Raw genomic sequence first — 25,660 nt, 5'->3', positions numbered from 1 at the left:
GGAGGTGGGGGTCCGCCGCCAGTCCGCTGAACCGCGATGTTGTGCCTGGAGACCGCTGAACACACCTTCCCCCGTAGGGCGTTCCACCTCTTCCTGATGTCCTCCCGATTTCTTGGATGCTGTCCCACAGCGTTGACCCTGTCGACTATTCTGCGCCATAGCTCCATCTTCCTGGCTATGGATGTGTGCTGCACCTGTGAGCCAAATAGCTGTGGCTCTACCCTTAGTATTTCCTCCACCATGACCCTGAGCTGCTCCTCGGAAAACCAGGGGTGTCTTTGGCGTGACATGGGGTGGTGTAGGTGATGTGTGGGGTGGTGTATGTGGTGATGAGTGTGGTTATGTGTAGTGGTGTGTGGTGTTTTGTGCGTGGATGTTGTGTGGGTGATGGTGTTGTGTGCCTCTGTGTGGTGGGGTTGTCTATTCTGTGCTCTCTCTCTGGCCTTCGTCTCTATTTTTTGGTCGTAGGGGTTTGTGGGTGTGTGTTTTATATTGTGTTTGGTGTGTGGGAGTGTTGTTTGTATGTGTATCAGGTGTGTGTATTTGGAATTGTCCAATGTGGTGGTGTTTTGGAGATGTGTGTGTATTTTGAGCGCGGAAGTGTGTACCGCCAATGGAATACCGCGGTTGAAAGACCGCCGCGTGGATTCGTGGGTCGTATTAGCATGGGCATGTTTCTGTTGGCGTGACGGTGGAGGTTTTGTTTTCGCCAGTTTATCACTGACCTTTGGGGTGGCGGACTTATGTGGGTGTCTGAATTTCGGCGGATTCTGAAATCTGGGTCATAATAGCTGTGGCAGGATTCCGCGGTCGCGGCGGTGTATTGGCGGTCTTCTGCACGGCGGTAAGCGCCTTTTACCACCAATGTTGTAATGACCCCCAAAGTGCCTTATCTAAGAGTTTGACGAGCAGTCACTCCATTACAAATGCAACAGATATTCTGTCTGCCTCATTACAATTGAATTATCTTTTAATATATTTGCTATAAGGTGGGCAGGATATCTGCCATGTTTGTGACAAAGTATCCATTCGCCGAACTGTAAATCAGTCCTACAGCATCTTTTGTCACACTTTAGCTGATATGGCCATCAACTGAATCAGTTTTGTATTTTTTAATGCAGACTGAAATTGAGAGACTGATGCTAAAATGGGATCGGTGTACAGAGTGCCACTTTGCAGCAATCTCTGCTATTTTTTCAAAGCTATTCTAAATTTTGCAATGCAGAATAAAAGTACTTATTAAGTTTGAGTTGTTCCTTCAATGCTTTTGACAGCTAGGTTCTCATTAGAACTGATTTGCTGATTAGAAAACAACGACTATATTAACTGACAGACTAGTCTAAAAGATAGGAAGGGTGGCGGGTGATGGGATTTAAAGCTGTTGCCAGGAGTGTACATACTACCACGGCTTTAGCTGTGTGTTAGAGTGAGGATGAGTCAGGGGCAGCACTCCAGCGCCAACGATATCTGAATCATGTACTTAACCCAATGGGATTTTTCAGTGGATTCTGTATTACTCAAATACTTGAAAATACTTAAATGAAGACTATGGGAAACATGTAACTGACACACAAAGTTTGAAGGACACACCTAATGTATTTGATACAGTGGATAGCTTTATTACATGTATTCTCTGTTTCAAATGCCCCCATTCTTAATCGGCTTGTGGTTATTGCTAATTCGAATTTGATTTCTTAAACAGAATCACCGTTTAGATGGAAAGCGTAGTTAAAGTATGAGCTTGGGTGTGCCTTTTGTAATAGAGTCAGGATAATTCTTTATTTTCTCAGAAAATCATACTGTGTTTTTTCCCCTCGTTTGCCTCCAGAAGAGTTGATGGGAATAGCAGCTTCACTTCCTCCAAAGTATGGTCATCAACTTTCAACTCGACCTATCTGTAGTGTGTGTATCACTCTGTATTCAAGGACTTCCTGTACTGTGTCTCACCTACTCCTCCTCTCCTCAAGTCCAAGGACTGCAAACGAAACGATTCCATGTCAATGTTCAATGCAGAATCAGAAAACAAATATTTGCATTGCAAAATATAACAGATGGCAGATCATGACAGAATGGAAGATATTCTTTGGGAATAAAGGACAATAGGTGCATTTGTTGACTCGCAATTTCCAAATGTATTCTTAACTTTATTAACGCATTGCAACACTGAACCAATGCTACCTCACAACTGACTTTTCAGAGCTCTGTTTTATTGGAATTAAATTCCAGTCTCTGGGAGAAAAAACTATTCTAATAGGAAAAGAATATGTTGATTCACCCAGGAAAGAATGTCTTTGCTTTCCCTTCTGGGATTCACTTCTTTCCATTTCCTCTCCCATCCCCTCCGCATAGTACCCATATTTCCTATATCATTCTTTCCTCACATGTTCTTCTGAAACATTAGACACAGCACATGTTATGAATAAATCAGGTTAGTTTTTGCTACCATGAGAATGCTTTTGCTAGGTAGATTGCTTAGCGGGCTGCATGGCGTTATGCGGGCAGGTGTTTGTCCTATGAAGATGTTTTAATCAATTTAGATTAGGTACGTAATGAAAAAAGCAGTAATTTGATAGTTTGAAGTTTTATTTTTCATAGAATGTCCACCCGCTAGTTCTGAAGTGTAAATTGGGGAACATGCTGAGAGAGTAGGAAAGATTCCCACTAGGTACCTGTGGCTTACTATACAGTCAGTTTCTTCTTCATACCTCAAATGCTTTGCAAAGTAATTCTTTGACTGTTCATCCCACAGGTCAACCATTTTGATGATAAGGGCGTATTAATGGGGAGATGGACAGGATCTTTTCGTGGAGGTGTGGACCCTGAAGCATGGGTTGGAAGTGTTGATATTCTTAAGCGGTGGAAGAAAGGAGGGTACAAATCTGTTAAATATGGACAGTGCTGGGTCTTTGGAGGAGTCACTTGCACAGGTACAGCTCTTTGTATATTACTCTATATGTTAAAAGAAATTTGGAATGCAGTTGTTACGACCTGATTGTAGTGCACGGAACGCATAAGATACTGTGCACATTAGAGATGATGATGTTTCGTGGCCTATTCCTTTCAATACGTTGGTGACGTGTTGCTGTAGATACATATGATCTACATGCTCCTGTCATTTAGTATTGGGCTTGGATGTGTGCAACTTGTTTTTGTTCTAAGACGTCTCTCCGAGGCATGAGGTGTGGTGCCTCCACCTATTGTAGGCAAAGAGCATGGGCATCGACTCCATAGTTAGATTGTTTTTCTCTGCCGTCTGGTTCAGACGTGTATACTGGAGCGCTGGTTCAGTGCCACCTGGAGTTCTCGCCAGACCGTAGGCACCGTCGCCCGTCGGTTCAAACAGTCCCACTTTTTGATGGTCTACTGTCCAGTGTTACTTTGATGCTGTTTCTTTGTGTTTGACAAATTTTCAGCAGCTAGGTACTGCCCCTTTAACTCCCATCACCTCCTATAGTTAAGAATGTCCACGTACTGGAAAGGACTCCTTTTCGGTTCTGGTCATCTTGCTACACCAATTATTCCAGGACAGACTTGCATGAAGTTTGTAACCTTTGCCCGTCCCCCGACCACCAAGAGGAATCCCATGCTGCTTGTCTTGCATACCATAATAAGAAGACCCTTCAGAACCATAGGGCGCATAATGTTGTCTCAGGCTTAATAGCGCAGCACCGGGGTGAGGAGGACACTCCGGACATCTTCAATGAAAGGGAGCGGGGAAGCTGTGCAGCTCCTGGGCATGTCTGGCACTGAGGTCAAAGAGGTGTTTGCATCGGAGGAAGCTGCCTCCAAGTCCGATGTTCAAGCCGAAGAGCCCCCATGAGCCCAACACCTGGTGAAGAGGACCGCAGCGAGTCCCACTAACACCAGTCCTTCTGAGGCGCCGGCATCCAGCTCTTGTGGTTCTTCGGATAGCTCTGGGCCACCACCACTGTGGTTGGTACTGAACTACTGAGTTGGACTCGATGCCCTCTCTACGCTTGTTTGCTGGAGTGCTCCTCAAAGCTTTGCCATGCAACATCTGGGTGCTTTGGCACCAGATCTGAAGATGTCCGCTCTGCCACATCTGTAGTTGAAATCTTTAGAGCCGAAAACCACTTCACGGCATTCTGGACGTGACCCTGTTCAGCTCCATCCAGGTCATCTTTGAAGGAGTTAGACCTGCCCATCCTGGAGAGACTCCATGAACGTCTAGATGCTGGCCAGCAGAGGATCCACATCCAGCCGGGCATGGGCAGAATTCTGGCTAAACCTGCTCCACCATCCAAATATCCCCACAAGCGGAGACTAGTTTTTGAGGAGACCATCAACCCTCCTTCGGCTGCCTGTCCCTTCCAGGCCTGCTTCTCCTCTACAACCTCCTGCACCTCCTCTACCACTTCCTCTGTCCCCTCTTATTTCTACCGCCAGTTTCTGCCTTGGGACCCTCACTCGCATTCAACACAGGGGTCTCTATATTAAGGGGATTGGGACAGTCCAGGGTCTTCCTTATGACCTCCAGGCTCTTGACCCTTGGGATGACTACCAGGCCGATCCCCTATCAGACACCGACCCAGATTTATACCCCGCCAAACCCTCTCTCCCTGACAAAACCACCTCCTACCATGAGGTTCTATTCAGGGTGACTGCTTTCCATACTGTTAAGCGATATGTTCAGCCTGAGGAAGATGATTTCCTGCTGGAAACCATCTGCACAACACAGAGGTCTGTCCAGTATTTGCCTTGTTGAAGGGTATACCCAAGCCCGCTGGGGACATCTTCTAAGGGCCAAAAAAAGATTGAGACTTCTCCTTTCGCAGCCCACAGTACCGCGCCGCAGCCAAGACACTTGCCACACTTGACACTTCCGCCACCAGACAACAGCAAGAGACTCCTTTACAGGTTACTACAGGGGAGTGTCTAGAGGGGGCAATGACAAAGCCCTTTACGGGGTTACTACTGGGGAGGGTATAATGGGGGCAGGGGTAGAGGTAAAGGGGCAACTAATAAAGGGGCTCCTGCCTCAAAACAATGATGCTCTCCTCCTTGACCCTGACGAATCAACACCTGTCAGGGGCAGATTGCAGGAATTCCTGCCTCACTGGGAGGCAATTACCTCCGACCATTGGGATTTAGACATCATACGGGAGGGGTATTGTTTAGAACTCACCATAACACCACCCAACATCCCCCTACGTGCATACAAGTTGTCCAGAGAACACCAGCACCTGCTCTAAGTAGAAACACATGCACTACTTGCCAAAGGTACCATACAGCCAGTGCCAGCTCTACACCCCGGCAAAGGGGTGTACTCCCTGTACTTTCTCATTCCCAAGAAACATATCTCCCTAATGCCTATTTATACACAACCTCCGACCCCACAACAATAATGTCCTATCAGAACATTTCCACATGGTCACACTGCAGCATGTAATTTCCCTCTGTTGCAGCAAGGTGAGTTTATGGCCATCCTCGACTTGAAGGATGCCAATTTCCAAGTTCTAATTCACCCCACCCATCGAAGATTCCCACAGTTTGTGGTGAGTGAACAACATTATCAGGTCAGGGTGCTGTCTTTTGGGGGCCCCAAGAGTGTCCACCAAGTGTCTAGCCATGGTAGGTGCTCACCACAGGTGGCTGACATCCATGTGTTCCCCTACTTCATTGCCAGGCAGATCAAAAGTGCCATTCAGCAGCAATGTCTAGCACACACAAAGACAAGTATAGGCCTTCTTCACAATTTGTGGTTCACACTAAATATAGGCAAATCTCACCTTCACCCCCTCCAGGTACACCAACCTCATGGATACTCTAGACTCAAAGGTGGAGAAAGCTTACCCAAGCCTTTCCAGAATGTCAGGTAATGGTCAGCACAATAATGTGTTTGTTAGGGATGATGGTGTCCTGATTGCAGTAGTTTCTAATGCAAGGTTAACATACATTCCTCACAGCAGTGCCTAGCAGCACAGTGGTATCAGGCGGAGGGTCTATGGGAAGATCAAGTGTTGATGAGTGGCCATACACATCACTGTCTGCAGTGGTCGAATAACAGCAACCTTTTGAAGGGACGGTCCTTTCTAGACCCAGTTCCACAGGAGACCATCACCAGGAAAACCTTGCTCACCAGATTGGAAGTTCGCTGCAAGATCACACAATCCAAGGCTTGTGGACACATGGGCATCAGGTCCTCCACATCAGCCACCTGGAAATGCTGGCTTTTTAGTTTGCTCTCACAGCAGTTTGTGTGGATTAAAATCATCTTGTGAATGCAGACAAGAGCACGTCATGCTTTACCGACAAAAGCAAGGTGGCACACACTCTCCACAGCTGTCTCCTCTAGCCCAGAGCATGTGAAGGTGGGTCATACATCATCACAGGGTACAGTTGGACATACAGTCCATTCTGGGTTTGGACAACAACTTGTCTGACCTACTCAGCAGGACGGATCATCAGATGCGCAATTGGGAACTCCACCCCAGAATCTAGATCCAGATCAAACCATCTATTTGTTTCTGAGCCTGGTGGCTGGACGTGCTTGCTCCTTTGACTCCTCCTAAGCTGAAAGTCTAGAATCTCAGCATATGGTTTGAAGCCAAGCTCTCTTTTGATAGCAGATTTCAACCTTAGCTGGCAAAGTGCTTCGGGATTCTAAAAGCCCTCAGCAAGATTCTCAGAATCCTTCCTGAGGCGGCCAAAAAGACAGTAGTCCAGGCCTTGGGTTATTTTAAGGATGGACTATTACAGTGTCCTTATTTGGGAGTTTTGCAGTGTGAATCGTTTCTGGATTCACATGCTGTGCATTATTCTGCCATCTAGTGGTTGGGTCCGGAATTGTCCACTGTTTTTTTGTTTTTTTCTTAGTCCTTCTTCTGTTGATTTTTTGTTTGTTGGCGGGCATCAACAGAAATACCATTTTGTGTCCCTCGGTGAAGTTGTCCTACTTCCTCCGGATGCTCTCACCAGTAGTCGCCATCTTCAGATTCATTTTTTCCACCCTTGGGTCTGGATGTCACGGGAGATGGCTCCAACACAAGAAAAAGTTTGGCAAAAGAATGGAAAAATTCGAAGGATTATCGTACCAGGACTCGTCTACCAAAGTAAATATCGTCGATTAAAAACAGTGGAAGGAAGGCGGCAGTAATTGTTGTGTTGTGCAATGGAACATTGAGAATGCCCATTCAGTGGGCCTACAGGTCGCAGTAATGGAGAACACGCCATTCTAATTCTGCAAAAACTGCCACCATAAATATGCGCAAAAAGATAAGCACCTAGTGTGTAATCTCTGCCCCCCACTAGGTCACAGGAGTGAAGACTGGGTGGCAAGCAGTGTGTTCGCACTGAAGACCCAGAAAATGACCTACCACGCATTGCAAGGCCACAAGTCAAAGTAGTCCCTAAAAGATTCGGGCCTGTCGAGCAATGAGGAGGAGAACGTCGCAGATGGAACCGAAGACGAAACATCGGAGGGAAATCGAGACATCACCGATGGCAAAGAACAGACACTCAAGAAAAGCAAAAAGTCCGAGGTAAGAGACAGCGGACACTCCGCTGAAGATTCGAAAAAACCAGACTGGCGCTCCCAAAAAAGTGCTTTGGGGTCGAAACACTCACCCCACATAGGCAGTACCCTTGAAAAGGAGTCTCAGAAAAAGCTTAAAGGGGGTTCCCCCGGGGAGCAAGAATAAAAAAATAAATACCCAGAACGTCGAAGGACGAAGAGGCAGCGTTGAAAAGGCTACCGTCAAAGGCTGAGCAGAAAAGCTCAAAGACTGAATCATCATCGAATGAGGGTTTATTGTCGAAATCCAGGGCCACAAATCCTGAGGCTCGGGAGGTCGAAATAGAGGGGAAAAGAAAGAGGCTTGAGGCCAAAATGTCAGTGCTTCTACAAAGAAAAAGAGTCTGACAAAAGCCTTGAAAAATTCAGGATTCCTCATAGATCCTCAACAAAAGGACACTACACAGAAATGGATGTCGACGAATTACAGGATCTTCTAACACCTGAGCTACAAGATGAGGAAGAAGAGGTGTTCTTTGACGAAGACCAAGAACAAGCAAATTTATATCAGGCCTCAGAGGAAGGGGAAGTGGGAAGATGTTGAGACATACAGGAGGAGAGTATTGAGTCTTACCCATTGAAACCCTTACCACCAGATGACATTGGTATGTATAATATGGTGATAAAAAAAATGCAGCAGACAGGTTTAATGTGCAGCTCGAGGAGGGAAAGTCTCAAGCCTGTTTCCTTCTAGAAATATTACTACCAAATTTGTCAAGAAGCCCATGCTCCCCAGTGCCTGAAAATTCAGATATTACCTCCACAGCCAGGAAAAGAGCTAAAAACCCATCCACATCTGGGCCTCCACCAAAAAAAGAAAGCAAAAGAATGGCCCTCATGGGACGCAGATTTGAACGTAATGTGGTGAATCAGTGGGCCATTGCAAATTCAAACGCAATGCTCAGTCGACATGCCCATCAACATTGAGAGGAGGTGGGAGAATTTCTAAAACACCTTCCAGAACAATACACAAAAAAGAATAGTGCATTTAACAGAGAGTGGAAAGAACATTACAAATGCATGTTTAAAATCTGCGCTAGATACAGCGGACATGGCTAGTAGACAAATGATCATGGGAATTACACTCAGAACACATTCATGGCTGAGAATCTCAGGTATTAAGCCTGAGGTACAGGCAAATGTAAAAAATACTCCCTTTAACGGACAGCAATTATTTGGAAGTTCAGTGGATGAAAGTTTAAATCAACTCAAAAAAGATATTGAAACAGGAAAGTCCATGGGGGCTCTACACTTTCAAGCAGGAGTGAAAAGAGGCACATTCACATCAAGATGACCGTCTGCAAGGGGTAGTTTTCACGAGGAGAGTTTGCATCAAACCTTTGAAAGTGGACAACAGGGCACCCCAAGACAGCAAGGGTTGGCACTATCAACAACCGGGGTGTGGCTCCTTTCAAGGAAAACCTAGAGGAAGAGATGAATCAAATATAGGAAGTACAAACACTACAAATAAGTGGCTATTTAAAGGGGGGAAAAACGGCACAAGTAACAACAGTGCGCACACACAGCAAGACTTAAGACACATCTCAGCAGTGGGCAGAAGACTAAAACATTTCCTCCAGGAGTGGAGGAAAATAACTTCAGACAAATGGATACTAAACACAATCCAATATGGGTACTGCACAGAACTGACAAAGTTCCTTCCAATAAGGAAACTAACAACCAAGTTATACTCAAAAGAGGAGACAAAACAACTTCTCCAGAAGTAGAAGAAAATGTTAGATAAGCATGCAGTAGAACTAGTACCAAAAAATACAAATAAACAAGGGAATTTACTCAACATACATCCTAATTCCAAAGCCAGACGGATCCTTGCGTCCAATTCTAGGTCCAATTCTAGATCTCAGGTTTTTAAACAAATTCATAAAAACCCAAATGTTCAAGATGACAACTCTGCAGGAGGTCTTTCACCACAAATACAAGAGGGAGATTTCATGGCAACCACAGACCTAAAGAAAGCTTACTTGCACATTCAAGTGACTGCAAAAAATAAAAATGACATAGGTTTTGTTGTGCAAAAAACATACTGTTAGAAATTGGGTTTTTGGTTGGCAGTCAGGTTACCCTCTGTCCAAGCAAGAACCTTCACTCTAGTCAGGGTAAGTCACACACAATCCAAATTATCCTGTGCCCACCCTCTGGTAGCTTGGCACGAGCAGTCAGGCTTAACTTAGAAGGCAATTTGTAAAGCGTTTGTGCAATAAATCATACTATAACACAATATAACACCACAAAAATACACCACACAGTGTTTAGAAAAATATATAATATTTATCTGGGTATTTGCAGGTCAAAATGATCAAAGATGCAATATGAATTTGTAAAGATATCACTAAAAAGTGATATGAAGTGTCTTAAGTCTTTAAAAAGTAAACCAAGTCTCTTTCAAGCACAAAGTACCTGGTTTGGAGTGGAAAATCTCCGCAGAGGGCCGCAGAAGAGGGGATGCATGAAAAAATGGTGTGTGTGTCGGTTACGCCCCTTCACACACGGACTTGCGTCGTTATTTTTCACGCGGGGAGACGTGCGTCATTCTACAGGAGGAAAAATGGTGTGTGCGTCGGTTACGCCCCTTAACACATGGACTTCCATCGTTATTTTTCACTCTGGGAAGACGTGCGTTGTTTTCCGGCACGCAGACCGTGTCCTTCAGTGGATCGCAGGATTACCAGATGACCCAGGGTCTGTGCGTGGATTCCTCTGCTTGTTATCTGGCTGCGCGTCGTTCCGGGGGGCCGTGAGTGGAATTTTCTTCCTCACGGCAGGCGTCGCGTCTATTTCCTCTCGGGAAGGTGGGCAGCGATGTCCATGCGAGGCCGTGCGGCGAAGTTCCGGTCGCACTGCAGGCGTCACATCGAGCAGCGTCTTTCTGGATCGCCGTGCAGCGGAGCAAGCTGTGCGTCGAAATTTTCGGCGCACGAGGAGTCCAAATGAAAAATAGAAGTCTTTTTGGTCCTGAGACTTCAGGGACAGGAGGCAAGCTCTATCCAAGCCCTTGGAGAGCACCTTTGCAGCCAGACAAGAGTTCAGCAAGGCAGCAGTCCTTTGTAGACAGCAGACAGGTGAGTCATTTGAGCAGCCAGGCAGTTCTTCTTGGCAGGATGCAGGTTCTGGTTCAGGTTTCTTCTCCAGCAAGTGTCTGATGAGGTAGGGCAGAGGCCCTGTTTTATACTAAATTGTGCCTTTGAAGTGGGGTTGACTTCAAAGAGTGGCTAAGAAATGGACCAGGTCCCCTTTCAGTTCAATCCTGTCTGACAGGGTCCCAGTAGGGGCTGTGGCAGTCCTTTGTGTGAGGGCAGGCCCTCCACCCTCCCAGCCCAGGAAGACCCATTCAAAATGCAGATGTATGCAAGTGAGGCTGAGTACCATGTGTTTGGGGTGTGTCTGAGTGAAGGCACAAGGAGCTGTCAACTAAACCTAGCCAGACATGGATTGTAAGGCACAGAAAGATTTAAGTGCAGAGAAATGCTCACTTTCTAAAAGTGGCATTTCTTGATTAGTAATATTAAATCCGACTTCACCAGTCAGCAGGATTTTGTATTACCATTCTGGCCATACTAAATATGACCTTTTTGCTCCTTTCAGATCAGCAGCTGCCACTTCAACAATGTATGAGGGCAGCCCTAATGTTAGCCTATGAAGGGAGCAGGCCTCACAGTAGTGTAAAAACGAACTTAGGAGTTTTACATTACCAGGACATATAAACTACACAGGTACATGTCCTGCCTTTTACCCACACAGCACCCTGCTCTAGGGGTTAACTAGGGCACACATTAGGGGTGACTTATATGTAGGAAAAGGGGAGTTTTAGGCTTGGCAAGTACTTTTAAATGCCAAGTCGAAGTGGCAGTGAAACTGCACACACAGGCCTTGCAATGGCAGGCCTGAGACAAGGTGAAGTGGCTACTTAAGTGGGTGGCACAACAAGTGCTGCAGGCCCACTAGTAGCATTTAATCTACAGGCCCTAGGCACATATAGTGCACTCTACTAGGGTCTTACAAGTAAATCAAATAGCCAATCATGGATAAACCAATCAACAGTACAATTTACACAGAGAGCATATGCACTTTAGCACTGGTTAGCAGTGGTAAAGTGCCCAGAGTTCAAAAGCCAACAACAACAGGTCAGAAAAAAATAGGAGGAAGGAGGCAAAAAGTTTGGGGATGACCCTGTCAAAAAGCCAGGTCCAACTCATACTATTAATTTTAGCCTTCGGAATAAAATCTGCTCCAAGAGTGTTTACAAAATGCCTCACTGCACTAGCAGCACACCTCAGAAGGATGGGAATACATACGTATCTGTATCTCAATGATTGGCTGGTCAGAGCGGAGTCATACCATAAATGCATACAAGACATTCAAGATGTTATGAGACACTGCATACCCTAGATTCCTCATTAAATATAGAAAAATCATAGCCAGAAGAAAAAAGATCTTTTTGGGGGCAAAGCTAAACACTACACAAGGGAAAGCCTTTCCCAGCGAGAAGAGGATGCAGTTGTTGCTGGAGGTAACTAACTGTTACTGCAGGGGACAAGATCTGACAGCGAGGATGGTGGGGAAATCCTTGAAGGTGCATTTAGCTGCAATAGTAGAACACACAAGAGGCTATATAAACAGAAGCTGATTCACACCACCAGTAGTAAAAAGATTCTTGAAGGAGCAAAGAGAATAGTTCCTCCAAGTAAAATGCCAGCACCTTCATGGTGCAGCTTTTCTGGTAGCAATTATTTCACTATGTAGAGTAAGTGCATTACAGGCACTCACATTAAATTAACTGTATTTTCAAATTCACAAAGATAGAATAGTCATGAGGACAGATCCAAAGTTTCTACCAAAAGTGGTATTGCAGATTCACATAAACCAGAACGTACATATCCCAAGTTTCATTCAAAATCCAAATACAGAAGCGGAAAGAACTTTACGTACATTACACGCAAGAAGGTCACTCATGTACTACACTGAAAAGATAAACATCACAGAAAAACACACCAATTATTTGTGTCTTTTGCAGACAGTTACCTAGGAAAGCCAGTAACAAAGAACAATATAGCCAGATGGCTTGCACAGACAATTTCATTGTGTCAGAAAGATGCCAGGAAAAAATGAGCAACTATTGCTTTTCTAGCAAATACCCCCATACAGAAAATATGCAAGGCAGCAACATGGTCATTAATTCATACATTTACAAAACATTATTGTATTGATATTAAAATGAACAAGGAAGCACAAGAAGGGCAAAACGTTCTACAACATTTATTTTCAAATCAGTTTCCATCTTCAACCCAGCCACCACAAGAAGGAATACCGCTTTAAAACCAATGCACTGCATGTGAATCCAGAAAAGATTTGTGCTGCAAAATATAGCTTCTTACCTGTAGGTGTAGTTTTGCAGCTTGAAGAATTTTATGGATTCACAGGTGACCTACCCACCTCCACCAAGAAGATGGAAGGAAGAAAGAAAAAAAAAAGAATCTGAAGATGGCCACTTGAGGTGAGAACATCCGGAGGAAGTAGGAGGACATCACCGGGGGACACCAAATGGTGTTTCGATCGATGTCCACCAACAATCAAAAATTCAACAGAGAAGGACGACTAAGAAAAAAACAAAAAACAGTGGGCAATTCCGGACCCAACCACTAGATGGCGGAATAATGCACAGCATGTGAATTCAGCAAATTCTTCAAGCTTCAAAACTACACCTACAGGTAAGAAACTGTACATTCTCAGTTGATGAGACCTCATTGTGTACGAAATGGAGCAGCCCATTTGCTATTGAACCTCCCTAGGCTATCTTCCTTGGGATCTGCTCTTTCAAAGTTGCACTGGCTGCTGCTTGAGAAACAGCTTACTTTTAAAGCCATTTGCTACTGTCATGAGATCCTTGTGAACAAGGTTCCTCACTGCTTGCACCCTTTCTTTAAGCCCTATGTTCCTACAAGAAGGTTAAGGTCTGCCAGGTCTATGCTACTCTCAGTTCCTATGGTAAAAAAGGTGCGGATTGCAGGATGCTTTCTAGCAGCCAAATGCTGTAATGCCCTACCTCTTCTAATCAGAAAGGAATCTTCAGAATTACTATTGGTAAAATGTTAAAAACTTGGTTGTTTAGGTCAACTTAATAGGCCATGCATTCTCTACCAGAAGGGGTGTATTTTAATGGGAGAAATGGCGCACCAAGGGGAACTCCCGATATTGTATTTATGCGACTGCTATATTTGCAACGGTGCACTACAACGGGGAATACACCCTAAAACCCCAAACGTCGGCTGTAAAACCAACCATGTATGCTTATGAAAATGCTGAGGCACCCGTTGAGCAAGTATACACTTATCTTAAAAATACAGTTGTTCACCCTTCTAACAAGTTTCTATGTATGTAATACAATTATCACAGCACATATTTTGCAATAAACGGCTCAATGAAAGGCAGTAAACCTTAGAAATAATAGTTCGTAAATTTCCTGGCACTTTAATTCACAAACTAAAAATTCATTGTTCATTCCCTCAAAAGTCAAGGGGAAAAGAATATTAGTAAGTGCAACCTCTTTCAAGTTCACCGAACAGTTTTAATGGTAGTCCATGTTATCTCCAAAATCCATTACATTTATCCTTGAGTATGTCTCCAAATCTTTTCATAACTTTAAATCAAAATAAAACATCCAAATTCCTTGTAACGACTTTTCAGCCACCGGGCACTTTTAGTAGTAGTACATGTTATCTCCAAAGTCCATTACATTTATCCTTGAGTATGTCTCCAAATCTTTTTATAACTCTAAATCAAATAAAACATCAAAATTCCTTGTAACAACTTCTCAGCCAATACGTGTTTCGTCACTTGACTTCTTCAGGGCTGGATTGTAGTCGCTTCTTATATTAGCTATTCTTCACAATCACTCCAACATAATTTTTTTGAACCTGACTGCAGACCCACAGTCTGAACTGCATACATGAATAGGACAATTAAGATGAGAAAACTCATCTGGGAATTGAAGAAAACAGAGAGTAACAACAGACTTAAGACAAGAATTCTGACAGACTTCGGGACAGCTTTGAGGCAGGAGTAGACTCTCATGAACTAACTCTAGATTTTCAAAGTTCCTCACCAATTAGAATTATGCGCGATCCACTCATTGGTTCTTCAGGTTGTCACACTTCAGGTGTCAGATTCGGTATCCAGTGGCTGTCGATGGCACCATCAAATTTGAAACTATTCTTGATCGTCTCAGCAAAAGTATATTGCCAATTAAATGATTTCTCACAATTCCAACAAAATATTACATTATCTAGTTATTTGTTACTTGAGAGTTTTCTCTCATGAAACTAATCCTGTTTCACACAGGAATCATAGGTTTGCAGCCTTATTAGAACAAATAATGCAACCTTGTCATTAGCAAACAGCTTCATCTATATTGAACATCATGTTAACAGCTTAGGAAAATAATTCATGGCAGGGGAAGAAAAATAAAGAAGTGATTTTCCATTACTGCTGCAAAATGAATCTCTCAGGCCTAGTCAAGCTAAGAAAATCTTAATACATAATAATACACTTAATAGTTGAATTAACCTCTTGTGCACCTTACAATTCAATTCAAATATGCCAAGCAAATATTTAAGTGCAAACATTATTTTATGACATGTTAAAATAATTTCAAATGTGCATCTATTTTACTGCACACATGTAAATCACATTAATAAAATTAATTAAAAACAATATAAGAATGATTAATTCATGTGCATTATTACTTTCATGTAATATTCTTAACATTATTCACATTAGTAATTCATTTAATATGAATGCAAAACCTCTCATGTTAAAATGTAGTGTTTAATATGAACGGTGGCCACAGGGTCCACCATAATTCAAACATGCACATTTTACAAATCGTGGTATTATCTATTAGGCTTTTTGAATGTATGTTAATTAGTCCACATATGCTATAAAATTTGATCTCTCTCAGTCCCTCCTCTGACTGCAGTCTATGCCGTCACAGAAGAACTTTTCTAATTTACGATGAGACAAAATCAAAAGCTTGTAGTTTGATAACACATAGACTTAGGTTGGCAATAATTGTCAATTCTCTTCATCATCTGATAATATCTGTTTCTCATATTCACCATATCCATTTCATCCCTCCTCTGTTATTGTTTACTCTTTGCCTTTCCAGAAATTGTAAGCTTTGTAAAATCTAAGTGCACAAATTGTGCACACTGTCACAATCAAGAAAGGTTTCAGAATCATTTTCACAGAACCGTTTTCCAGGTTTTCATACCAAGATCCTACCTTTGAGAATCCTTCACCTATTGTCTCCCAGACATTTTTCTCTTTCAGGTCATGTAAGTCATTTTTCAGACTGGTCAGATTAGATCAGTATCTCCTTTCTCCATGCTGTTATTGGGAATATAATTGCGGCAGTGCTGTGATTTTAAAACTGGGCAGACTCACCTTACTTTGCTAAAAGCATGTCTAATGCAAGGGGATTCTGCGGAATCATAGACCTTGCTGCAAACATTTCTGTGCCCATTAGGAGCATCGCACCTGAAAAATAAGTTGACATCTTCTCTACAATCGTTGACAATTTTCTTATCTTGATATCATTCAAGATCACACCCACTGATGGAATAAAAGTTCCAAAATTATCTCCTGTAATCTCTGAACCACTTCCTCATCTTTCAAATCTAATTTTAAGTCTTTCAATCCCTGCTGGATTGTCAATGTTGCCCACTTGGTAGATTTTTGGAAACAAACACTCCTAAAAAGCATGTCCCATTCCAGCCATGGCAACTTGCAATAAGTGTTCTTACCACAGATGTAATAGACACCAGGTACAGCGGGGTCTTGTCCAGTTAACATAAAACCCCATACACTTTTAAACAAAAACACGTCTGCATTCACTGGTTCCTACAAACTTATTGTCAACATTTGATTGCAGCCTGTATATTCAAAGCGTCCTTACATGTTGCCAATCTAAAGCTAAGCGTCCTTGTTTATCTGGTGTGTTGTGAACTGTTTTCTACTTGGTAACTATACCCTTAATCTATCTTTTCTTTCATTGCTTTTCTTCTTTCATCTACTTGATTAATTAACTCCTTTTCTACATGGGTAAGCAAATATGTCAAATTATTATGAAATGCATATGCTATGCCAAAAGTCAGTATAGGCTCAAAATATCTTCCCACTATATCTATGTTCTTGGCCTTTGCAGTGCTGCTCAAATGCTGGTAAATCTTAATTAGAATAGAAGTAGCGAATATACTCTTAGTTGTACAAACGTGATAATAACAAACTACATCTAATGCCATAAGTTAGTGGTATGCTATGATACATGATCCCTTTTTGTACTGACAAAGAAATTTGGGTACACACATAACAATCACACACATTCATTGTGTCATCTACTCATACAGCAAACTGTAATAAACATTGGAAGACAAATCTCCCTTTTTGTCATAAAAATGAAGACAACCCTCATCCTTATAAAACTTATCCTGCTGGGATGTTGTCATTCTTTTATTTTTTATAAACAACTTTATTCGTTTTGTAAAAAAACATACAACTAATAGGTCACACCCCCGAAAAGGCATCATACAGTTCCGCACAAGTGACATTGGTGCATGATTGACATTGGTCAGAATGATCAGTAACAGGGCACCCCACAGCAATGGCACTTAAGACATAGCCCCTGAATACTCGCCCAGGCGGCCGCCCACCTCCCCCACATCCTCTATTATTTGGCCGGGCACCCTCTCGCCTCGTACACTAGTTTTTCTTGCTGGGCACACCAGCCCACTCCACAATGCCACTCCGCGAGCGTCGCTGCCGTCTTCGCCTTCCAGCCAGCTACAATATCTCTTTTGGCTACCAGACAAGCCACTCCCAAAAAGATCCACTCCGCTCTACTGAACTCCACTCCTTCCATGACCCCCCAATAAAAGCGGCAACGGGGCCGTCTCCACATGCAAGACTCTGGATATTTCATTCGCCACCGCCCTCCAGTAGGTAGCTATGTGCGGGCAGGTCCACACCACATGGTAAAAGTCTGCATCAGGCCCAGTGCAACGGGGACAATCTGCGTGGGACTGGAGGCCTGCCCTATATAACCTGGCAGGTGTGAGATAGGCCGTGGGTAAGTAGTATGCATGCACCACGCAGAGACGGGTGGTCATAGCCAGTGTTCTAGGGGCCATCAGCGCGTCTCTCCAGTCTTCATCCTCTATGGGGCCCAACCATTCCTCCCACCGCTGTCGGAGTTTGTCCAGCGTCCAAGTTGTGTTCGTGACCAGGGAGCAGTAGATCTGTGACACTCCCCCTTTACGCAGACCGCCCATCAGTGCCTTGACCTCCATGGGACTAAATTCAGGGAGGACCAAGCCGGCCCAGATGTAAATGTTTAACGCGTGCTGGAGCTGCAGGTAATCATGGAATTGGGTCTTGTTGAGTGAATATTGCTGCTGAAGCTCCTCAAAGGACCGTAAGTGAGACCCCTCCCAGACACCCCCCAACTGCGAGATGCCTATAAGGTCCCATTTTTTAAATCCCTCTAGGGCACCTCCCTCAGCCACCCCCCATGCCACAGCGGGGTCTGCTGGGTATGATGGCGCCACCAACCCGTCACCCTCTGTGCCTCCCTTCAACCCATCAGCACAACACTGGTCACCTCCGGGACTGTGCGAGGCAAGGGGTTACCGTATAGCATCTCGAGAAAGCCAGAGAAGCCCTTCGTCAGGAGTTCTAGATGATATGTAGGGTCAGACCAGTCCCCCCATCCAGTTGTTAGTCACCAGTAGATGCATTGCTAGATAATAAAGATAAAAGTTGGACATCCCCACACTACCTTCATACATGTCTCTTTGACAGGTGCTGAGTGCCAGCCGGGGCCGGGTGCCATACCATAAAAATTGCCGCGCTATATAGAGTCTATCTCCTTAACCCACCGCCTGGGCATGAGGTAGGGGTAGTTCTGGAGCAGATAGAGGAACCAGGGCAATACCATCATTTTATAGAGTTCTATCCTACCCAATATTGTGGGGGGCAGGGTCTGCCATCTCTGGAGGTCATTCTTGACTTTTCCAGTAAGCGGCAAAACGTTATAGATACCGGAAGCTTTTACGTCTGATAGGGATGGCATGTTGCAAATCGTAGCATAGCAGTCCCTTGTGGGGTGTAGTGGTTGTCATTATTTGCATTGGAGTTGCTGTACTTTGCAATTATGCATACTTTAATTAAACCAGTGCACACATATTTACACATACTGTGTTTGCTATGCCCATAATTCATGGCTTCCATAGAATCAGAGGAGAAAAGGAAATGAATATGAAGCAAAAGTGAGCAAAAAATCAAAAACAAAGCTGCTTTTCAAAGTCTTTGCAATATTTACAGAAAGTTCTTCAAGATTCAATTAAAAGCTCCAAAAAATAGTTCAAATGTTTGTTTTCAGTAGAACACAGTCTGATGATCGCTTATGGTCACTTCCAGAGTATAATCTATTTGTTGATCAATTGACAGGGTTATTTCAAAACTCAGTTCAAATGTGATTTCAAGTTCCAGAATGTTCAACTGAATTCTCACAGTCAAAACAAAAGGCCATAAACTGGTTCTCCCAATCATTTGCGACAAGGTAGATCCATTCAGGTGAAAAGTATCTAAGATTTGGCACTCTTTTCCTTTTTGTTCTCCCTACTACACCATCTTCATCTTCACTCTTATTTGACTCTTCGACTGCTTCTGTTATTGATGGGAGTTTTTCAGAAGGCAGTTCATGTGCAGCTGCAGGCCATTTATCTCCTTTTACAGTTCTCTTTTCGGATGCAACTGCTTTTACTATGTTTTCTGTACTGGCAGGAATCAGTTGACTTTGAGTTTGCTCTCCTGCATCTTTATCTGCATGCAGGCTCCTGCACCTTCACCACTTTGCACGATTTCTGCTTCAGCTACTTTTTCAGTCCTCACAGCTTGTTCAAGTCAAGCCCCTTCTTCATCAGCATTTGCTCATGCGGGATCATGCTCTGTGTTTTCAAGAGGACATGGGACTTTACTTGTATGACTTGCATGAATCCAGTTTGGAAGACCAGCACACTTCACAGCTGTCGTCTTCACCAAGATAACTTGAAATAGTCCTTTCCACCTTGGCTCTAAGCAAGACTTTCTGACGTGCTTCTTGATTAATATCCAATTGCCAACTTTCAAGCTGTAACCCTGTTTTTGAGCCATTTGAACTGTTGCTGCTTCAACCTGATGAGACAAATAACGAACCACATCAGCCAGACCTTTGCAGTAATCCAGCACTAAGTCATCTGTTATGTTCACAAGTGCATTTGAAGATTTTTCCGGTATCCTCACTGCATGACCTATAAGAATCTCATGGGGAGACAGTCCTGTCTTCTTGTCAGGTGTGCTATACATGCTCATCAGGACAAGTGGTAATGCATCAGGCCATTTCGATGATGTAGAGGCACACACCTTTGCCAGTCGAGCTTTCAGTGTTCCGTTCATTTTTTCTACCAATCCAGATGCCTCTGATCTGTAACTGCAGTGCTATTTTTGCTCAATGTTCAGTGCTGCACAAAACAACTTTATCATCTCATTATTAAAATGAGTTCTTTGATCTGATTCCAAAGAAGTCGGCAATCCATACTTAGGTATCAGTTCCCTGAACAGCAGCTTATCTACTGTAAGATTATCATTCGTACGTGTTGGATAAGCGTCAATCCAATGGGAGATCACGAATACAACGACCAATACTTACTTCAGTCAATTATAGGCAGGCATCTCAATAAAATCAACTTGCATTCTGTTAAATGGACCTCCTGATCTACCTTTGTGGCTCAGAATAACCACTGTGAATTTCCATACATTCATTTGTTGCCATGTAACACATCTGTAACAGCAGCTTCTGCAATCAATCTAAACTGAAATTGTACCATGTCTGTTTGAGGTGTGTGAATCATTGCATCTCTGCTGAGATGAACCTGACCATGATGGTATCTGGCCATTGAGTTCAACAAACAATGTGGCAACACAACTTACCCTTCATTTGAAATCCAAATATCATCTCCCTCTCTTTGAACACAACCTGGTTTTATCCAACATCTGTGTTCTTCCTCTATTGCCTTGTCCTGCGACCTCTTGATTTCATCCCAGGTATCAACCACTGACATAAAAAAAATGTTGATTTGTCTCACTGGTGACACTTCCACCACTCCCCTCTTCATAGAAGGTGAAGCAATGGAGTGCACAATATCTGGCAATTTGGCCGGCCTAGGCATTGCCTGACGATATATAAGCATTCGATTTATGGTGGGCTATACACTTAACAACCGCAATCTTCTCAGGTAACTGTAGTGCATTCAACAAGTTATTAATTCTTTCACCATTTCGAATGGATGATCCTGGCGAGGTCATGAAACTGTGCTGGTGCCATAACTGCCCAAAGTCATGCAAAACACTAAGGGGGTCATTACGACCTTGGTGGGCGGCTACTGCCGCCCGCCAGGCGGTAACCGCTGTCGCCGCACTCACGCGGCCCCCATTATGACATTCCCGCTGGGCCGGCGGGCGCAAACCAAGTTTGCGCCCGCCGGCCCAGCGGGGATGAGGGCGCAATATAGGAGCCGCCTCCTAATGGTGCCGGCGGTGTTGCGGCCGTGCGACGGGTGCAGTTGCACCCGTCACGCTTTTCACTGTCTGCTATGCAGACAGTGAAAGGCTGGCCGGGGCCCTGTTAGGGGGCCTCTGCACTGCCCATGCCAGTGGCATGGGCAGTGCAGGGGCCCCCAGGGGCCCCAGGACACCCCTTACCGCCAGCCTCTTCCTGGCGGTGCAAACCACCAGAAACAGGCTGGCGGTAGGGGTGTCATAATCCCCAGGGCAGCGCTACTTGCAGCGCTGCCCTGGCGGATTATCACCGCCGGGGCTAAAACGGCGGGAAACCACCGGCTCGGCGGTGCAACCGAGGCGCTTCCGCCGCGGTCGTAATAGGGCTGGAAGCACCGCCAGCCTGTTGGCGGTGCTTCGGTCAAAATGACCCCCTAAATCTGTATTGATTGTCTGTGAATATAGTCCCTTTGAGCTGCTCAGAAACACAGCATGCTCTTGTAAGAGCAACCAACTTGGTTGCTTAGACAGAAACGACTCCTTGAAGCCATGAGGTTTTGACCACTCCTGAGAGGGTGCAAACTGATTAACCTGCTCTCGGAATACCTTCACTATCTCTTAAACAGGAGCCATCAACAAATACAAATTGCTCATTCTCCTCTAAAGGAGGATCCTGAATATCAGGTCTAGGTTTGGTGCACTGTTCAGTGAAATCGAGGCAGTCATGTTCCATTTCACCAGCATCATTTAAATGATCAACATTTACAGGTATTAATGTGGCAGAGTTTAAAACTGCACACCTCTTAACAGTTATATTGGCTGAGCCAAGGATGAATAACTCGTAACAGGTTAGACGGGCATTGGTCAAATGCTGGGTTTAGACTAGGTCAAAAGTACTTCAACTGAATGTGAGACATAAACAACTAAAGGATGTCCCATCACAATGCCTTTGCATTGGCCTATGTGTACACCAGCGGTGGCCACATCTTTTAAACACCTGGGCAAAGAAGCATTCAGTGTGGCAGAAAAATATGCCACTGACCTGTTTGTTCCTCCATGCAACTGTGTCAAAACAGAAAGAGCACAACTATCACGTTCATAACAAAACAGTGCAAAACATTTTGTATAATCAGGCATTCCCAAAGCTGGAGCTCTGCACAAACTGTCTTTCAACTCAGTGACAGCTTTCATGCATTCTTAACTGAAGGGATCTGGGTATGTGAATTCTTTGTGTGTTAACTTCTGCAACGGTTTGGAAATTACTGAAAAATGTGGGATCCATTGGCGACAATAGCTCACCATGTCCAAAAACATTCTGACATCTCTCTGTGTAACTGGGGGATTAATTTGGATAATTGGTGCAACTCTTTCTTAGGACACTTTCCTCGCACCTTTCTCAATTTGGTGACCCAAATACTTTACTTCTTTCTGGCAATCCTGTATCTTGGCAGGGGAAACCTTGTGTATGTTTTCACCCGAATGATTCAATAGCGCTATGGTATATTGTCGGCAAGCTTCATGTGTATTGGATGCAACCATCAGGTCATCAGTGTACTGCAATAAAGCAGACAGATATGGCATGTTCAGAGATTCTAAATTCTTCTTCAAGATCTGATTAAAAGTGGACAGAGATTCCGAAAACCCATGTGGAGTATGGCACCATAAATACATACGGTTGCCGAATCGAAATGAAAAGAGGAATTGACTATCCTTGTGTAAAGGGACTGAGAAAAATGACTGTGACAAATAGATAACTGAAAACCATTCTGCTTCTCATGGAATCTGAAATTAAATCACTGCTGGATTTGGCACTACGAGCCAACAGGATAGCACAATTGCGTTAACCTTTCTGAAATCCTGAACTATGCGATATTTTTCACTTGGCTTTCGCAATCCCATAATTGGTGAATTACATGGGCTGCGCATCACTTCCTTTAACACTCCCTGCTCAACAAAGTCTGTAGTTACTGGGGTAATACCTTCAATCACTTCTGGGGTCATGTTATTCAGGGGTGTTCTGGGGAAAACTGTATTTGGCTTAACAGTTACTTTAACTTATTCAACCCCTTGAATAAGTCTGATATCCTTTCTAAAGAGATCCCAAACTCTCAGCGTTACTGTGTGTTGTAATTCATCAAGCAAGTCTTTAGCAATCTTGGCAGGAAACAATGTAATGAGAGGATACAGCTCATCAGATTGACTGGAAGTTTCATCATCACTACTGGTTTGAATTGCTATCCCTTCATGTGTATAAGTGATTGAACATTTAAACTTACATAATAAGTCTCTTCCTAGTAGACTCACATGACTTGAATGGCAAACTAAGAATCGGTGCAGAGCCTCAAAGGTTCCTATTTTAACTGGAATGGGCTCTGTAATGGGGTTCACTAAATGCCGGTTTGCTACTCCTACAACCTGAACTTTTGTTCCGGAAAGGGGCACATTAGGGACTTCTGCAGATCTGACAGTGTAACGAGTTGCTCCATTGTGAACCAGGAATGAAACATGACGCATAACACTCGCATTCACATAAGGAAAATGTTGATCTACCTCCAGTGAGGCCGTCAACACACATTCTTCCTCTTACTCTCACTCATGTATTCTTCATTCATGCCATCATCACTGAAATCAATTAATGGGCATTGTGCGATTAACTGATTTACATTTGCATTTGTTCTTTGGTTCATGTGCTGCTGAGGGACCGTTACCTGTTGCTGTGCCATCGGTTCTTGTGGTCTCTGCATTTGCTGTGGGGCTTGGATCTGCTGATGGGGAAATTGTACTTGTTGCTGGGGAACCTGCATTTGGACTGCTCCTGTGGGAACATTCATATTTTAATTTCAGAGGCCTCTGAACTCTTTGATTTTGAAAATGTACTGTTGTTAATCATCTGTGCAACACCACCTCCTTGCACCGAATTATTTACATTACTAAAGGGACACTCCCGTTTCCAATGTCCAACGTTGCCGCACACATGACAAGGAAGTATTTTCTTCATGTTCTGAACATCAGCCACATTCACATTTGGATCTACTCAAATTCTACAGCGTATTCCTCTGTATTGAGGAACAAAATTTCCTTGCTGCTGTGTTCCCTGCATTCCTCCTACTTTCACCATTCCATGCGGACTCTGCATACCTGCTGCTTGGGCAGACTTGATTTGCATCACCATTCCCTTTTCCCTTAAGCTTTTCTGCTTCAACTCAATTTCATCACTACAGTATTTTGCGTAATGCAATCCTCATCAATCAGCTTTCCTTGCTGGCAAATCAAATGATTCATATTGCTAATTTCAGGCTTCAATCCTTGGACTAATCTAAACACAAAATGAATAGTTTGTTCGTTAGCTTTATTTCGGTACAGATAAATACCATAAAAGCACACCACAAATCACTAATTCATAATTTTACAAAGCAACAAGCTATGTATAAAAATCCTCGGAAGTAAAAATGTTGAACTACATAAAAAACTTTGGACATGAACATTTTCCCTCTAAAAATTCATACCATATTATGGGATCATGCAAAAATGCAGAATTTTACATGATAGGTATCAGGAGTCAAATACATACCTAACTAGACACAATAAATAAATTAAGAATAAAACATTTCTATTTAAAAAATGTAAGAATATATGAACATAAAAAATTTGTTGGACAATAAAAAATTAGTAAAATTAATAAATGCATACATTAAAATTCACGAGTGGGTTCGTCAGTGGCCACTCCTAACGTCTATTGTTAAATTTTCCCGTATTTTTTAAAGTGTATTCAATCTGCAATGCCAAATGGAATCTAAATATTTTGCCAAACAACAAGCCACTAAAACAGATGGATCAGATTTAAGAACTCTCAGAGCCAGTATACAGTTCCTAAAACCCATTTTTCTACATAATGGAATAATCCAACGAGCCCTCTGTTTATAGTATGCAGAACATTGAAAGAGGACGTTGGTTATGGATTCTTCCCTGGCACAGCCCATCGGGCACATCTTAGAAGTACAACTAGTATTAGTCCATATGTGTGTTAGGATGCGCAAGGGAAGAGAACCTATCCTAAATCTGGTATACAATGCACGTGGAGAAAGTACTGTGTCCATATATTGCTCGGATTCATAGTGGCATTTGATTTTTAGAAAGATAGATGAAGATGAGACTGCAGACAGTTGTGTAAGTTGGACATTATGCCAAAATGCATCCTTCAGGGTCTGTGTTGCATTTTTTGGAATAGATGACGGATCCTTCCAGTATGACCCCAAACCAAGTAGTACGAGGGTCCGTTCTACGTACGCACACCACTTGATTTTTAGACTAGTGCTATTGGCCATCAAGTTAGCTAGCCCGCATCTATAGGGAATAAGAGAATCAAGTGACCATAGGCGAATCCAAAACAACAAAGGCCTGAGAGCAGCAATCTGGCTAATGGGAGGCAAATTTAGATCCATTCGAATAGAAAGCATTGGGGTACTAGAGGGAACTCTTAACAACGACCTTAAGAAAGAGTTTTCCACCCTTGTCAGA

The 25,660-nt window shown here is 43.5% G+C and overlaps 1 protein-coding gene across 3 annotated transcripts in view; it reads left to right on the top strand.

Annotated features, from left to right (window-relative positions):
* The window catches only part of LOC138304022 (protein-glutamine gamma-glutamyltransferase 6-like), a 418,261-nt gene that overhangs the window by 235,490 nt on the left and 157,111 nt on the right, over window positions 1–25,660 (top strand). For all 3 annotated transcript variants that reach the window (XM_069243672.1, XM_069243674.1, XM_069243673.1), the window contains one exon: window positions 2,750–2,927. In XM_069243672.1, the coding sequence (XP_069099773.1) occupies window positions 2,750–2,927 (178 nt within the window). The remainder of the gene's footprint in view (window positions 1–2,749; window positions 2,928–25,660) is intronic.

Source organism: Pleurodeles waltl, chromosome 7, assembly GCF_031143425.1.
Source record: "Pleurodeles waltl isolate 20211129_DDA chromosome 7, aPleWal1.hap1.20221129, whole genome shotgun sequence".
Lineage (NCBI taxonomy): Eukaryota > Metazoa > Chordata > Amphibia > Caudata > Salamandridae > Pleurodeles > Pleurodeles waltl.
Note: the sequence above shows the minus strand (reverse complement) of the source record. Positions and strands in the feature narration are given on the sequence as shown.